This window comes from Thermoascus crustaceus (assembly GCF_041956765.1).
Source record: "Thermoascus crustaceus strain CBS 181.67 unplaced genomic scaffold VTN00scaffold_1, whole genome shotgun sequence".
In the NCBI taxonomy this organism is placed as follows: domain Eukaryota; kingdom Fungi; phylum Ascomycota; class Eurotiomycetes; order Eurotiales; family Thermoascaceae; genus Thermoascus; species Thermoascus crustaceus.
In genome coordinates, this window is record NW_027192527.1 from 3,756,036 (window position 1) to 3,772,023 (window position 15,988).

At 50.3% G+C, this 15,988-nt stretch overlaps 8 protein-coding genes across 8 annotated transcripts; 4 read left to right on the top strand and 4 right to left on the bottom strand.

Annotated features, from left to right (window-relative positions):
- Positions 1-5: 5 nt before the first annotated feature.
- Positions 6-577, bottom strand: VTN00DRAFT_1322 (uncharacterized protein; the record flags this gene model as incomplete). The annotated part of the gene is made up of 3 exons (XM_069427417.1): positions 6-84; positions 150-438; positions 502-577. The coding sequence occupies 3 exons, from the start codon at positions 575-577 to the stop codon at positions 6-8; spliced, it is 444 nt and encodes a 147-aa protein (XP_069292024.1).
- Positions 578-1,142: 565 nt separating this feature from the next.
- VTN00DRAFT_1323 (uncharacterized protein) lies at positions 1,143-1,502 on the top strand (the record flags this gene model as incomplete). The annotated part of the gene is made up of 2 exons (XM_069427418.1): positions 1,143-1,330; positions 1,400-1,502. 2 exons carry the CDS (start codon positions 1,143-1,145, stop codon positions 1,500-1,502), a joined length of 291 nt encoding a protein of 96 aa, XP_069292025.1.
- A 1,728-nt stretch (positions 1,503-3,230) lies between these two features.
- On the bottom strand, positions 3,231-5,256 carry VTN00DRAFT_1324 (uncharacterized protein; the record flags this gene model as incomplete). Its single annotated transcript, XM_069427419.1, has 3 exons — positions 3,231-4,923; positions 4,982-5,099; positions 5,157-5,256. 3 exons carry the CDS (start codon positions 5,254-5,256, stop codon positions 3,231-3,233), a joined length of 1,911 nt encoding a protein of 636 aa, XP_069292026.1.
- A 341-nt stretch (positions 5,257-5,597) lies between these two features.
- VTN00DRAFT_1325 (uncharacterized protein) lies at positions 5,598-6,487 on the top strand (the record flags this gene model as incomplete). The annotated part of the gene is made up of 3 exons (XM_069427420.1): positions 5,598-5,757; positions 5,875-6,260; positions 6,338-6,487. The coding sequence occupies 3 exons, from the start codon at positions 5,598-5,600 to the stop codon at positions 6,485-6,487; spliced, it is 696 nt and encodes a 231-aa protein (XP_069292027.1).
- A 107-nt stretch (positions 6,488-6,594) lies between these two features.
- Positions 6,595-7,676, top strand: VTN00DRAFT_1326 (uncharacterized protein; the record flags this gene model as incomplete). Its single annotated transcript, XM_069427421.1, has 3 exons — positions 6,595-6,640; positions 7,353-7,447; positions 7,518-7,676. The coding sequence occupies 3 exons, from the start codon at positions 6,595-6,597 to the stop codon at positions 7,674-7,676; spliced, it is 300 nt and encodes a 99-aa protein (XP_069292028.1).
- A 2-nt stretch (positions 7,677-7,678) lies between these two features.
- Positions 7,679-9,703, bottom strand: VTN00DRAFT_1327 (uncharacterized protein; the record flags this gene model as incomplete). Its single annotated transcript, XM_069427422.1, has 13 exons — positions 7,679-7,736; positions 7,798-7,964; positions 8,023-8,077; positions 8,138-8,219; positions 8,272-8,316; positions 8,457-8,723; positions 8,789-8,821; positions 8,884-8,902; positions 8,957-9,213; positions 9,270-9,305; positions 9,365-9,520; positions 9,572-9,610; positions 9,670-9,703. The coding sequence occupies 13 exons, from the start codon at positions 9,701-9,703 to the stop codon at positions 7,679-7,681; spliced, it is 1,248 nt and encodes a 415-aa protein (XP_069292029.1).
- Positions 9,704-13,727: 4,024 nt separating this feature from the next.
- VTN00DRAFT_1328 (uncharacterized protein) lies at positions 13,728-13,967 on the top strand (the record flags this gene model as incomplete). Its single annotated transcript, XM_069427423.1, has 1 exon — positions 13,728-13,967. The coding sequence occupies one exon, from the start codon at positions 13,728-13,730 to the stop codon at positions 13,965-13,967; it is 240 nt and encodes a 79-aa protein (XP_069292030.1).
- A 1,094-nt stretch (positions 13,968-15,061) lies between these two features.
- VTN00DRAFT_1329 (uncharacterized protein) lies at positions 15,062-15,373 on the bottom strand (the record flags this gene model as incomplete). Its single annotated transcript, XM_069427424.1, has 1 exon — positions 15,062-15,373. One exon carries the CDS (start codon positions 15,371-15,373, stop codon positions 15,062-15,064), a length of 312 nt encoding a protein of 103 aa, XP_069292031.1.
- Positions 15,374-15,988: the final 615 nt, after the last annotated feature.

Consider the following 15,988-nt stretch of genomic DNA (forward strand, 5'->3'; position numbering starts at 1 on the left):
GCCGTTCATTTGTGTGGTCTCCAATTACCCTGCTGTTCTGTTGTTCCTTCCCCGTCCTCGTCAACATGGCATTTGTCAGCCCACCTCGACCGTCAAAATCTATTGTCCTTCGTAATCATGTGGATTACTGGCATAAAATTTAGTTGAACAGGCTGGCGCCTCCAGTCTCGATAGCCTCGATCTCTGCCTCAGTCCATGGCAGGCGGTGGAAGCGCGCGGGCAGCTCCTGACGGTCGAAGAACTCGCCTGGGTTCGGCTCAACGGGACCCAGAGAGGCACCAGGGTGGCGGCCGATGGCACCGTAGGAGAGGGACGAGAGACGGCCAGGAGCGTTGAGAGGACCGTGCTGCTGAGCCTTGGAGCGGTAGGCAGCGAAGGAGTCCGGCAGGACGCCGGTGGGAGAGGCGGGGTGGGCTCGGGGAGTGTGGTCGATGGACTCTGCAAGACGGAATGAATTAGACTTCGATCACCACAAACATCATTGCAGGACGGAAGACATACGAGGAATTGTACGCTTGCCGACGAACTTGATCAGAGGGGTCCTCGCGGCGTTGCGCAGAACGGTGGTGGCGCGCATGTTGGCTGGCGGTTGGGAAGAGAAGAAATAATATCAGAGAACAGGCTGGAAGATTCCGGGATTGTCCGTGAGGGATGAGTTTTGGCTGGCCCTACTCTTGTCGGGATGACTGTCTTTTCTGGGGATATTATTATTGATCGACTGGAGGGAGACAGCGAGGAGGGAGGAGAGCAGAGCAGAGAAGAGGGAGACGGAGAGGACGGAGTGATAAGTGCGTTGCGAGGAAGGCCCGCCGGCATCACACGGTTCCACCCCGACCCAATCGAGTATCTCATGCCGCCGTCACCCGGCGTCTGTTCCGGCTCCTGCGACTCTCCCGACAGACTACGATCCGCTCTATGCCTACAACTGAGTCTGTGAGGGGCAAAGTTCATGTCCACCGTGCGGGCAGCCAGGTCGAACGCGTGGAGATAGAGGTTCAACGGACTCAGAGCAGCAAAGCCTACAGCCTACACAAACATTAAGTGTAGCTCGGAGCACGGGAACGCTGTATGATTGGAAGAAACCGCCGGGGAGGAGCTACAGAGTTGGCGTCGCTGTGAGGGACGCGACGACACGATGGACCATGCCCTTTGTTCGAGACTGCGTCGGATCGCTTCCCATCCCGCACTCCGGTGTGCAGCTTCTCCCCGGAAACATGGCCGATCCTGGTGCGGAGAGACATGTTATGCCACCTTCTCCGCACGACGCACATTTCTGGCTGACCATCCCTTGCAGAGCCGAAGCTGCCTGGGCTGTTATAGGCTTGAGCCGGTGCGGGCGCGTTTCTCCTTTTATTCTTATTATCATGAAGGCTGACACATGGGCATGTTCTGACGACAGCCATCTTATCTCTGACACCATGGGCTGCTGTGTGCGCCCGAGCCGCCATGCGCCCATCCCTGGTCCTCCGATATGTTGCCCGATTATCAAGTCCCATGGCTAATGCATTACCACCAGCAATGTCAGATCCTCTGGCTCGCCTCTCGACATTACGTGGATCACCACCAACACCCCATCACTGACCAGGTGGCACGTCCTCTGCAGGGGGCAAAGACGACCGTGTTGACGGGAAACCTACTCCATACCTAGGCAACTATGCATGTGAGGGTATCATCGAAGCAGGTTCACCGAGACCTCGGATTTCAACACAGCAGCCGCCACCTCCCCCTTAGCCAGACTTACTTGGCATGCGTCAATCTGGAAGAGCATTTCTTAAGAGCAACCAGATCTTCTAATCGGAAACAGATCCTACACTTGATGGGGAAAGTTCTATCAATCACAGACCCCATTGATCGTCTAGCCTAGATTGTTGCTAAGAACAGCATCAGGACGGACTCCCAGGGTTACTCCCCACACATACAACAATGCTCTCTCCAAGCGGAAACTGCAGTTTCCGCTAACTTCTAGGTATTGGGACTAAATAATATATACTTCATACCTGGGTAAACACATAGTCTACGTCCTAACCGACCTAGGTATCTACTGACCCGTTTCAACTAAAGGGCATCACAGCAGTTGTCTTCCGCATATACTTAATATTCTCATCAACAGACTCTATAGATCTCATGGCTTTCGTGTGGACTATCCAACTCCCTCCTTAGCCGAACGCTCCCGATGTTTACCTAGTCTCATGCTCGCCGAGAACGGGCCATGCAAAAACCCAGGACATGCCACATGCTGAACCCGGACCGTGCCTCCGCGCTAGCAGTGCTAGATTTTTAACTTACGGACAAGGATCTGCATGTGAAACGAAGACGGGTCATCATGTTTATTGGGTTGAAACCTCGCTACGGAGACCCATATTGGATCCACAAGATTCTTAATGCTTGGATTATCAAGAAGTTTGGGGGCTGACACCCTCGAGGGCTGCAGCAGTCAGTGTCTTAATATTGGTGCGGATGGTTCTCACGCGTGGGTGCCCAACATTCAAAGGAAAGGAAAGCAAAGGATGCCGTGCCGTCAAGTTCCCGACTTTAGTCAATAATAATAATATTTACTAACTCAAGATCTTTTCCCGGTGGTGTGGTGGACAGCATCGCTTCTCTTTCGTCCGAGAGTGAGAGTGAGTGAGTGAAATGTGGAAACTCTGGGGCTGAGTTATGCTTAATGTCTGTTTAGTTAAGCATCAGATGAAAAAAGCAGCCTTATCATCAGATAATAGATAACGCTAGGGCCATTTGTTATTTTTTCGTCTCCAAGATCCCAGGACGCCACCCTGTCAGCGCTATGAAGCTTATGCAGAGGACATCTGTCGTTATCGTTATGGACAAGGATCCGTACAGTAACGTCTACCCCCAAGTAGCATGAGAACAGTCGATCCCTAAAACTCAAAGCAGAGACGGATGTGGAGAGGTAGAGAAGCTGCTTACTTTTTTTTTCTCTATGTCGCCCAAAAGTATCGGTAAAAGACTTGTTGCCCTTTCTTCTGATGCGATAGCAGTAGATGTCTTAGAAAGTATAGATTGGCACCGGATCCTTGTTTTTTTCGTAGATATATTCTCATTAAAGTCGTGGCGGTTTCCATATAACCGCAACAGAAGTTACTCTATAAAACAGCCCTTAAAAGAACCCAATAACCCATCCAATCCAAATCACAGTGGTATAGTAAAACAAAGAGAAACAAGGAACGAAAATGAAGAAAGAAGAGCATTGCAAGATTCTTTCTCCAGGCCTACTTCTTCTGCCTTTTATTGCTCTTATCGCTGACGCTGCTGAGAACGCTGGCGGAGCGTTTATGCGAGTTCCCAGACCCCGACGGCGTACTGCTACTGTCTGCAGCTGCGTTGCCGGCACCAGCTGACGAAGCCTCGGCGTCAGATTGCTTAGGTGCCTCTCCGGCACCGTCCGTTTTCTCACCCGATCCTCCCGACGCAGCAGTAGCGTTAGAAGAAGAAGCTTCGCCAGAAGGAGCGCCGGCAGTGGCAGTGGCAGAGGCGGGAGCTTCTCCCCCTCCTCCATCTTTTTCTTCTCCACCGGCAGAAGAGGGGACGGGCTGCCCTTCCTCCGTCGACTCTGTCTTGACTTCGGTCTTGTTGTTGTCCTTTTCCTTTTCCTTTCCTTGCTGCTGCTGCTGCTGAGCCTCTCTCTCTTTGCGTTCCCTTTCTTCCTTGGCAGCCTCGAGGACCCTGATCTCGCTCTCGACCTTCTCGCCCACCTTTCTCGCATCCAGCAACAGGTTCACCGAGTGGATCAGCTTCTCGAATTCCTTGCAGACGCGCTCCGTCGGCATCACCAGACGCAGCGGGACCTCCAGCTCCGCGAGCGCGGCGGCCAGCTTCTGCGACTGGATGTTCGATTTGGCCTGCGTGAGCTTCTGGGCCTTGTCGCTGCGGAACTGCACGCCCGGCGCGAGACGGTCGTGGTGCTGCACGCCATACCTGGCCTCCTCGGCTGGTGTGAGCGTCTTGACGGCCTGCTGCTGGGCCTCCTTGTTCGCTTGGGCGGCGGCTTTCTTGGTGGATGCTGCGGCGGCAGGACCGGTAGGGGTGTCTGCCCTGCTGTCGCGGACGTTGCTGGGGGCGTTTTGTGGAGTCTGGCTTGCGGGACTGGGCGCTCCGCCTTCGGGGCCGAGTATCGAGCGCCTCTTCTTGCTCTTGTCTGCCTGGAGGAGGGTCTGAAGGAGCTGTGACAGGCCCTGGCTGGACTGGTACATGGTCGTGTTGCCCACGCTGACGGGCACTTCCAGTCTCTGGTAAAGCTCCCGGCGTTCGGTGATGAAGTTCTGCTCGTTGGCTGTGATGCGCTTGAGCTCTTCCAGAAGGATCCCTTCCTCGCGAACTTCGTCCGCTGTGCGGTTGAGCTGCAGAGCGGCCAGGTCCTTGCGGGCTCTCTCCCGGTCCGGGTCAAATTTCATCATTTTCTCGTAGAGATCAAACTCAGCCTCCGACATCTCAGACGGTGGGTGTTCGAGAGCCAGCATGTTCGCAGCAACGGTGTAGTAACGGGCCTTCATCTGCTCCATCGTCCGGTATCTTTTCGCCGGTACGAGTGCTGTAGCATTTGCCTCTGCGTCTGCAGGCTGATGTGGTTGGTAATCGTAGCGATCGGCTATCACGACCCATCGTAGATCGTACTCTTCGACCAGATCCATCAGATAGTCCGTCTCTTCCCGCGACCAGTCATCGCTCTTCAAGTGCCGGTTGTACTGCTCGTCCGTATACCGTTTCGGGACTTGAGCCTTGATGTTGTATTTCACGAAGGGGTATTCCTGCTCTGGAGGCTTGGGGGCTTCGGCATCCTCCTTCTTCTCATCCAGATCCATGCCATCTTCCGGTGGAGGCTGGTTGGCGATATCTGGCTGTCGCTGCCAATGGCGAAGAACGAGACCGTCGGAGCGGGCGCCGTTGGTGAAAGGCGTCATTCGCCTAGTCGAAACATCAGCAGATGCACGATACTGACAAAGACCAAGAATCTAAAACATACCATGGTCGGACCCTCGACTTGCTCATCCATTTTGGCCGTCCCTTGTATTTGTTCTCTTGGATGGCGATCGGAGGCGCTCTCTCGCCGAGCAGTGCGAAGAGCTCTCGCGTGATACCCTCTGGGAATAGAGTCAGCGACGAAACCTATGGATCAACAACCAAAAACGCGCACTTACCAGGCCTCTTCTCAACTACCTTTTGCTTCTTGTGAGGTTTTGGGTGCTGCTGCCCGTCCGCGGGCAGGTCGAGCATGTCGCGAACATCTGCGGCGGCCATGATGGCGAATCTGCGACCGCGAGGGTCGCGATGACGGCAAAATCCGCAATCTAAGAGATAATATCCGTCTGCACGGGACCACTGCACGGTCTCAGTTGACGTTGACGAACGAGACTGAACGCGCGGGGAAGCGTTGGAAGGTTGAGCGTCGAGAGAGGCGATGCGGCTCAAAGACCTGCGGCGGCGGATCGCGTGCCAAGCCTGGATCCCCGTTGTGCCAGCTCGCCGAAACCCCCTTAGTTTACTTGGATCTGGAGATCCTCCGCGTGTCAACCTCGACCTTTTGCTGTGAAGCCAAGAGAAAGGAGATCCTACCCATTCACTTCAAGATACGGTCCACCATGGCTTCCTCGAGGTCACGATTGTCATGGCTGTCCACGGCCTTCGCCGTGCTCACCATCCTCTCGATCTCCGCTCCCGCACACGCTCTCTATTTCTATATGGAAGGGCGCCAGCCGAAATGTTTCTTCGAGGAGCTGCCCAAGGACACTCTGGTGGTTGGTATGTCTCACTTATATCTCAAATGATCAACACACACCTTCATTTTAGACAATTGTTATTTATTGTCTGCCGGCAATGTTTACATAGTAACTGAACTGACACCTTTAACTTCCACAGGAAACTACAAAGCTGAAGTCTACAACCACCAGTCGAACACACACGCCCTGGACTCCACCCTGAACATGCTCATCACCGTCGAGGAGACCTTCGACAACGACCACCGCGTCATGACCAACCGCGGCGGCCACTCGGGCCGCTTCACCTTCTCCGCCGCCGACTCGGGCCAGCACAAGATCTGCTTCACGGCCGACACGCAGGCCGTCGGAGGTGGATGGCTGTCCGGCAACACGGCCGCGCCGGTGAAACTGACGCTGGACATGGCCATCGGCGAGACGAGCAAGATCGAGAGCGAGGACAAAGGCAAGATCGAGGATATCGTGCAGAAGGTCAAGGATCTGAATTCGCGGTTGCAGGACATTCGCAGGGAGCAGGTGTTTCAGCGGGTGCGTAGCCATTTATCAATCACTCTATCCTATACAGAGTGAAAAATATGAAAAGCTGACGTGGGGTAATAATACAGGAACGCGAAGCCGAATTCCGTGACCAGTCCGAAGCCACCAACTCCCGTGTCGTCCGCTGGACCCTGATCCAGATCGCCGTCCTCATCGCAACCTGCGCCTGGCAGCTCTCGCACCTCCGTTCCTTCTTCATCAAGCAGAAGTTGACGTGAAGAACAAAAAAGAGTTTTAAGAAACGGAGGTGGAAGGGACAACACGACTCGTTTTGTTTTTGGCTTTTTTTTTAGCAAATCAATTGTCATTACTTTAGATTTATGGAATGGACATCGAGGTTATACTGCTATTTGCCATGTATGTAAAGCCCTGTGACTGATTGACTAAACCGAGGATGAGGATGGAGTCTCAAACAAAATGGGTCGCTTGTCATTGTCATTGTCAATCAATTCTGAACTGAACGAAAGTTGTCGAATGATTTATTCGTTATACGTATGGGTCGTTAATGTCAGCATTTTCTTTTTTATCCTTGTTTTTCATGGCTTGTTGTTTGTCGCTCCACATGTGTTGTTATTAACAGTATAGTGGGTCTCCTCGAGATGAAACGGATAAATATGATAACAAATATCTGTGTGACTCTATTCATACATATTATATCTGCTATCTCGAGGCTCTAACCAAGTAAGCAGACAGTAATAATGAAATTTAGGGAAGCAAAGAGAAACTCTTACAACAGACAGGATTCGCTGGTGGTCACCCTCCCGACTACTAACCGTGTGGCTTATGCGTGGTCAAGCCTGAGTGAGATAGAGGATGATGCCGCTTTTCAGTCGCGTGACTTGGGTGAGCATGACTGAGTGTACGGAGTAAAGAGTGCAGTAATCAGAATCATCCCCCATCGCTAGTGCTACTATTGTCGCTGTGCCGGAAAATTGGAGGTCACTTTAGGTTCTAAGAAAAAAAAGGGGGGGGGGCACGATTAGAGTGTCAGGAAACTAGAGACGGAGTAACCAGTCGGGTTATCATTCCAGTTCGTGGGGCTGCAAGTCTGATGAAGGTGATTACAACTAACTGAATGGCCAGTGGCCGAACCACTGCCTGACTGCCTCAAGCACGTTCATCATTATTCGTACTGGTTGGGGAGCTCTGGCGTCCTCTCGAGTTATTTGCTAATCTTGGTAGCTGACTGATACATGACCAGCGACCCATTAATACTTGACATCAAATCCGCCTTCATATTTTTTACAGGGCTTAATCTCAAGATCCGAACCAAGAAGAAAAGCCGGAATAACATGTGCTATGCGTCAGGTGGGAATTTGGCCTGGAGGGCGCGTGCCCGTGACAAGGGGCTGTGCCGGCAGAGATCTGTCTAAAGTGAAAACACTCTCGACGAAGCCCCGTCCATAAGCCTATGCTCGGCTGAGACTCTCTCCCTCCTCGGCCTTCTGCAGACCATACTTCTTGAGCCTGATAAAATTCATTAGCTACATACGAGATGCTCCATGTCAGATGAATGATGGGGATATACCTGATAGACTGAATGGCGATAAAGCCTGTCGTATCCTCAGGAGCAAAATCCTGCAGCGAATCCATCGATGCCTCCTCGGCCGAATACAGCTTTTCGGTGCTGCTCGACCTGCCGAGGATATAGGCGTTACCCTTGTAGCAGCGCAGCCTGACCTCGCCGTTGACTCGCTGTTATATTGATTAATAATAGTTTGAAAAGGTTGAATATAACTTGGTGAGGACTCGCCTTCTGACTGAATTTGAGACTGTTCTCAATGAATTCCCGCTCTGGGCTGAAATAACTAGAAGAGGGTTAATATTACAAGGGATTTTAAGATTTTCTAGCCACTGTCTCCACTTACTAGCCGTTGTAGAGAAGGATGGACCAATTGTGAGTTACAAATTGATCGCGCAACGCCCGAACCTGTCCGTCTAGAACGAGTCCTATAAGAACAGTTAGTTTACATGCACTTTGTGAATTAAAGGTAACACCTACCTTCAAGGTCCATATGCGCAGCACGGAGGATAGTCATTGCTGGGGCTAAAAAAAATAGTTAGCCATTGGGTTCAGGGATGATATATTTCGACCATATAGGATAGTACGTGCCGCGGAGCTTTGCCCCGCGGCTGACCATTATGTTTTAACAAGGGAAGGGGCTCAAAAGAAAGGGGAAGACTTGCAATCATAACAGCCGCGGCTCTTGAGTCCGATGAATCTGTTCTCGACGATGTCAATTCTGCCGATTCCGTGCTTGTAACCAATCTTGTTGAGCGTGTTGAATAGCTCGACGGGGTCCGTAAATTCTTTATCCGGGGTGACAAGCTTAGTGGGCACGCCCTGCTCAAAGTGTATCTTGATATCGGTAGGCTCATCGGGCGCGGTCATAGGGTCTGCTGTCATCGTCCACATATCAGAAGGCGGTGTGTGGTCAGGATCTTCCAAGACGCCTGGGTTAAATACCTGTCAGCAATGCACCAAGTTAAAGGACAAATGAACAATTAAAGTGACCTACCCGCCTCGTAACTGCAGTGCGCAGAATTGGAGTCTCAGCCAGGAAGTCAGTATTCAATCTAGATCAGCCGTGTCGCTGGGGAACGTGTTACGAACCCATCGACCAAGGTTTGGCCTAGATTATTATATTAGCATGAATTTCGGGATAGCGGTATTTGTCAATATTCACCTTAGTGGAAGTGACAGGGATGCCAGTCTTCGCTGCATAATCAAGGAGATCGTTACGGCCAGCAAAACGCTGGAAGAACTTCGGATCGCGCCAGGGCGCGATGATCTTGATCGACGGCTGGATGGCGTAGAAAGCCAGTTCGAACCTCACTTGATCATTTCCCTTGCCTGTTGCGCCGTGGCTGACATATTGACAATTTTCTCTCTGAGCAGTACGGATCTGAGCCCTCGCGATAACCGGACGAGCCAAACTTGTCCCTATATTATGTCAACGGGTCCGGTCCAGAGATAAGAGATAGCAAATCAAGCCGCACCTAGTAGATATCGGCCTTCATAAACAGCATTGCACTCTGTAACAGAAGTTATTATTCAATTGGTCTTGGCGCCAGAGCGGTATGGATTCCCTTACGGATTGCGGGGAAACATAGTTCGGTAATGAACTCCTTTCGAAGATCCTCAATCACCATCTTCTCGGCGCCAATCTTGAGGGCCTTCTGCTCAACAGCAGCCCAATCTTCCTCCTGTCCGACATTGGCGAGGAAACAGACAACATCGTAACCCTCCTCTTCTCGAGTCGTTAGCTAGGCGATATGACGCTAAGGATGGAAGGATATACCAATAAGCCAGCGGAGGATACAGCTGGTATCGAGACCGCCTATAGAAGCCAAGTTATTCTCCAGCCCAATATACGTGATAGTCAAGGAGATAATATACCGGAATACGCAAGACAGACACGAGGCTTAGCCATTTTTATTCAATCACTGGTAGACGGAATGTAGAGAAAATTGGAGTAGGGTTGTTTCCGAAAGTCAATGAGGGGGAGGGGGAAAAGTACCTAAGTTACGCAATAATGGATTGAGTCATCTGGGCCACTGTGCACCAGCCACAGGCTATTAGGTAATATGAAAATCTTCTGTGGCACAAGGGCTCATAGGCTAAGCGAGCCACTAAGGAGCTCCACAAAGATTCCGGGTACCTACAGTCAAACCTCGTTACTACGATGCAGTACTTAATTTTCTACCTCCTCTTAACATTTGGTAGTATAGCCTTGACACTCTGTAAGTTTGTAGCATTCCTTGACTAGTCTTTTTTTGCTCTTTATCAGATATATCGATTTATCTCACGTGACATTGTTGATGTTACTGATAATTGTCACGGAGTGGCTCCTAGGGAGCATTCTAGGAGCCAAACCGCTGCGCTACCGGCAAAAGACTAGGAAGAAGCCAACGGCTTCGTATTGCTCTCGCTTATATAGCTTCTTGCCACGCCGTCACAATAATGGTACTTCAACTAAAGTACCCTGTAGTGCATAAATAGGACTAAGTCCTTGCAGAGCGCCTTAGGAAAACCATTGAATTTGAAGTTATTTGCAAATTCTATTTTCTAGTAGCAGTAGTAGTCAAAAGGGCTCATCTTTCATATAGGCAGATTAAACAATCTAGAATAGGCAGATCAAATAATCTAGAATAGGCAAATCGAATAATCTAGGGTAGGCAGATTGAATGGTATAGGATAGGCGAATCAAATGATCTAGGGAAGGCAGATTGACAAGAGGTAGAGAGGGATGAGAAGTGGGAAGTTGAGCTGCTTACTGATTAAGGAAGGTAGTATTATGAACCAACAAATTAAGCACTGTCCAACATAGCCCTGCATGACAAGCGATACCCCACAAGAAAGGAAGATAAGAAATCAGTCATGTGACCCATAACAGAGGAAATAAAGATCCAGTATACCAGGTGTACCAGGCGCACGGGCCGGTATACAAGGTATATGCGACGACACTTGCAGAAGTGAGGCTATGAGGAGGGGAAGATCTCGGAGAAACTACAGACCGGCAAACCAATCAGGATACAATCAGACCTTCTCCTTCGATTAGGCCATGCGAATCGACAACTCTTCGATTCAGTCTCCTAATCAGAAGGGCTATTTTGATTAACAATGCATATAAAGACGCTCCTTAACCATGGGGATTGGGACCCCGTGGTCAACTCAAATAGCAATCCAGATAGTAACATTGCTGGTAACGGCCTGTTCATCCATCTCTTTCCCTTGCTTTCTGTCTTCAAGATAAACCCAACGAGCCTCCGCCTAAGAAGTCTTGGGTCCATCGTTACAGTATAACAGTATACCGTAGAGATAATATACAGAGGGTATACAGAGAATATAGCAGAGTATACTATAGGATATACCAAAAGGGGTGGTATACAGAATGGTATACAAGGACTAGGCTATATAAGAATACTTATTACCACTATATAGATAGCTTTAGTTCTTCATGCTCAATAACACATTGTTACTTGGTTATATACTGGCAGGCCAACAGGCTAACCTACTGTTGAGTATACATACTCAATAGGCGCTCTACTTCACCTTAGTCACGACTCACGTTGTCTATCAGTCAGAGATTGTTGTTCTTGTGTTTGACCTACAAAGCCCAAGCCTCCCTACCTTAGACCAAGCCACCGTTGCGACTCGGGACCGAAGGAGTGCGTAACAGTACCTATATATGCCGGCAGGTGTTGTCCAAGATACAGGTGTTATGGATATTTTTTTTCTCCCATTCTGGCCGTATCACTGGCCATAGATAGAAAGCGGCTCTTTATATACCTAGTCTGCATTTATACAACATAGACTGGATGAGAGTAAGAAGCTGTCTGTAGGGAGACAGACCACACCACCCTCCTTAAAAGAGAGGCTGGTCATGACAGGTCTTTTTGTATTTGGAAATTGGGGGTCTTCTCAGTGTCTCTTGATAGACAAGACCGGGGGAGAAAATGCGCGATAACATATTGCTGAGGTTTGCCAGGAATATTTCATCACTGCTGAATACTGCCGTGCTTGCCCAAGTCCTGAAGCCGGATTGGCGAGGCAATAGACCTAGCTCGATGGAGTAAACATTCCTTTTTCTCTGAAGATAGCACAGCCTGTTTCACCTCATGGATCACGGCAAGAGACCTTGACCTACTGGGCAGCGAAGAAAAACGGGACAGAGGCAGATAAGTACCAAGACGCACATCACACAAAAAAGGGCTGTAGAAGGGCATACTTAGCTAAATGAGCGTGCTCAATGCCTGATCTGATTTGCGAGGCATAGGTAGTGGGCGAGGAGGGCGTCGAGAAAAATGGGCGAAGAAGCGGAAGAGCCTCAGAGAAAGAAAGGGGTGGGTGTGGTAAAAAGAATAGTGGTAAGAGATACTAGGAGCAGATTCAAAGAAAATAAAGACGCGACAGATGCTTGTCTTGAGGCTGAGTTGAAAGGCCTCAGCACCGTTACAGTGAATACGTTTCGATATACATGAAGGACTGTAGCTCGCGCAATGCATAGTTCTGTATGTTTGATATCTTTCCAAATGGTCTCCAATCGTTGCTGATTCTTCACTTTGAGCTATAAAGCGCAAGACACCTATTGAGTACCATAAACTCTCTGCGACCCTCATGCTCAAGGAGCTCGAACGTTGCGACTGTATTATTGTATCACGCATAGATCAATCGTTATCAATGATATTAGTTTACCTACCTACTCTAACCTAGTTTATCTTATTTGATGCGTTATGCAGATGCAGATGCAGAGCCAAGAAAGTCTCGGCTCTCGAAGTCAAACGAACGGACCATCATGATCAGACTTGCAGTCAGGCAAGATGAACGGTTCCAATTCCTTGAAATCGGTACTCTCGTTCTGCTTCGTCTTGGCGACAGCGGCAAAAGTTACTCTGTATGTTGTCATGTCGTTTTATGTCATGACGCAGATGAATAATAATAAACTCTCACTCTCGGGCTCAGGCTCGGGCTTCATCATCGTTCTTCTGTTCGGCAGCCCGTGAGGTTTGAAATCTGCAGGTCCGTGTGGGGAGGTCTATTTTTAACTTCAAATCTTCGATTCCAAGGTCTTTGATTACTGATTCGGAAGTGTTTCCAGTCTGAAGTCAACCCGGCCGTTGAACATTAATAATGATGACCGGTGGTTTTGAGGGTATCATAAATAAATAAATAAATAAATAAAGGAGGGAGTTGATAATTAATAATGAGCTGCAGTCCGAGGCAAGTCGGATTGGTTATGGGTCGGTTTGATAAAGGACCCTGAAGGATGGCATGTTTCAAATCCGTGTCGTTTCAAGTTTCATGAAACTCACAACAAAGGATGAGACGATAAAGGAAAAGAGCTTGAAAGAGGTGGTAATATTTCAAGGCTCTGAATCCGTACTTTCTTTGTTTCTTTTGACTCCGCCTCACTGGTCCTGGAGTTTAGCTCCCAGAGCTGGAGGATATACTGGAAACAGAGGTAGAGATAGTGCTTCAAGTTCAGTTAATCAAGCTCCAGACTATTTGATTTGTAGATCCAGAGAGCGCTTATCATTGCCGTTGATGAAAGTTGCTCGAGGTAGGTAACGGAGTATTCATCAGATTACACCTTTGGGCATATCCGTGGGTATATTCAACCTAGGTACAACGGTGCGTTTGACTTCCGATCTCCGCGTTACAGAAACGCAATGGTTACTTTTGTTCGACCAGCGGCGACCACCACTGCCAGATTCAGTGCAGGACTGTAAGCAGTGAAACGGTCGTACCCGCAGTAGTTACGCGGCCTTTCAAGTTTTTGAGTTCGTGAACCAGCTTGAACTCCACGGCGGAGATAGAATTCGAGACATCAGAGGCTGAGAGGCAGGTTAGCGCTCGAAATAGAAGCAGCAGGCGCAGCTCAGTTGATCCGAGTTGCCAAGTGACCGCAAAAAAGGGAATGATATGACAGTCTGCGGAGACGCGAGCGGGACAGAATGGCGAGCGAGCGTTTATCCGAGCGGCTTGGCGAAGAAAGGAAGTACTCTGAAACCATGTATCAGAAAGAAAAAAAGAAAAAGGGAAGAAAGTCTGGAATCACGGAACCATGGAAAGGGCCCAAAACGGCAGTGCTGGAGGCTGGATCCCGAGTTGCCGCCGCAGCGACCGTTGTCCCCGTCGGGCAAAGTGCAGAGTACAGGCGTCCCGACTGGACGGCTCTGGCCATGTGGATCTGACGTCGTTTTCCAGACTGAAGAGAAAATTTTCCACCGTTCTTGGCTGTGTACCGAGGAGCAGCAAAGGGCTGTGGTTTGTTTTCGGAAATGTTTTTGTGGAGAGATCACGTTACTGTTGAAGACCCGTGGAAGCATCCCGAACATGGCTGCGCGATGCAGTAACTCCTCCGTAACTTACCTTGAAGTTACCTGTACACCATGCCCTTGTGCTCAACAGCAATGATTATTCATAGGAACTCTGTGACACTTGATTTTACGGTGAATAATGGCGATGATAAGAACGCTGCCAGTTCAGCTAAATGGACGCAGCAGACGTGTAACATCATAACATGTGGAGTCGCAGCAGTCGCAGCTCCTCCATGTCCAATCAGTGAGCTTCAGCGGCGAGGATCAGAAACGAACACACCCCATCAAGCAAGAGCATGAACGACTATCTTTCGACTCCTTTCCATGTCGGGTCAAGGTATGATTCATGGTTCATGAGGTCAGTCAGATGTCAACACATGGCTGCGATTTCTGCAGCTCACGACCAAGTACGGCATTCCGTACCTCCGTCCTACACTGTTGTGCAGCTGTAAGAACTTGGCCAACGGGAGCCCTGCCTTGCCGCTCAGGCTCTGACGTTTGAATCCTGGGTTTGGCAGAAGCGACGGTTTTGCTGCTCTGTGTATGGCCTGGTAGCCAAAATGGACGCAAGTCGGATCACCTCCCCTCCCGCGATTTTCCATATCCGCATGGAAGATCGGCCGTGACTGGTGGCAGAGCTCGAATTGAAAAGTTTGCCCTTGCAGGGCGGCGCGCCACCTATGTCTGGCGAGGCTGGGATCAAGGATGGAAGACAGCCCAAAAGTCGCCCAAGTCTCACAGGCCTTGCGAACGAGGCTGGTTTTACGGCCTGAAATTCCGGGTACGACTGAGCATGGGTTGCGAGCTAGCGTCCCCATCCGCATCTTTATTCCATACGCAACCGCCAACCTCTATGAACTGCCTCTCTGCGTCTTCGCGGAGGGGAAAAGGTAAAGAGTCACTTCGGGAGCTCTTTCAATGCCGACCTTCCCCGCCGTTCGTACGCCGTAAGCTGCATCGTCGACCATCTATCCGTATAGAGTCATCGTGAGCGAAGCCATCGCCATGCGATCTGGGATCTGACGGGAAACTCCACGCGCAGACGCTGGGCTGGAACGGGGCGTAGGGTGTCCCATGCACGCCGGCCTCTCGTCGAAAATCTTGCCGGCGCGAAGGGAGCTGTGACTCGTCGCTAGAACCTCGGAGACTCCACCGTTGGCGATACCGGTCGGTACACGTAAAAAAGGTGCTGTGACTGGTATTTTTTTAACTTTCGGTTGAGCTTCTTTTTGCTTTTCCCGGCGGGTCATCCGTGGCCGGCGGTTGCGTCTCGCTGCCATGCCGCGGCGCGCCAGAATTCTGGAAAACCAGTAGAGTAAATATTCCGAAAAACGCATATCGAATTTCTTTGTAGTCGCACGAGGTGGCTGGCTGGCAGCAGCGGGAAGAGAAAGAGCAACAAAAAAGAGAGAAAGAAGAAAGGAATAGCTGTGACTCCGTTTTATGGGTTCTAGCTGGAGCTGTCTTGTAGCTTGACTGCTTGAGCCCAGGTGACGCGGGAGAGAGGTCCATTGTTGTGTTCTGGACCTGATTTGCGTCTCCATGTACATCCACACCACTAAGGGCTGCTAACTCGCTGGCTATCCGTACTGTCAGAAAAGGCCCTTGATACTCGCCGCCTCGTCCTGCGGGGATCTGTCAAGCGTCCTCTGCGCTCTTCTCCAGCCTCCAACCATATCACCTCTCCCTCCGCAATCGCCCATCGCTCTCTGCGCTGTCTCCCGTGACGACGTGCATCCCGGCCTGCCCAAAGCTCTCGATCTCTGGCAGTCTTCTCTTTCGGGCAAGCCTGAGCTCCAAGTGTAAGCGGCCCAATCCCCATGAACCCTGCGCCGTTGTGCTTTGTTCTGCCCCAGCCAGCCTCTACTGTTCCCTCGTCCCAATGCTCTGGTGAT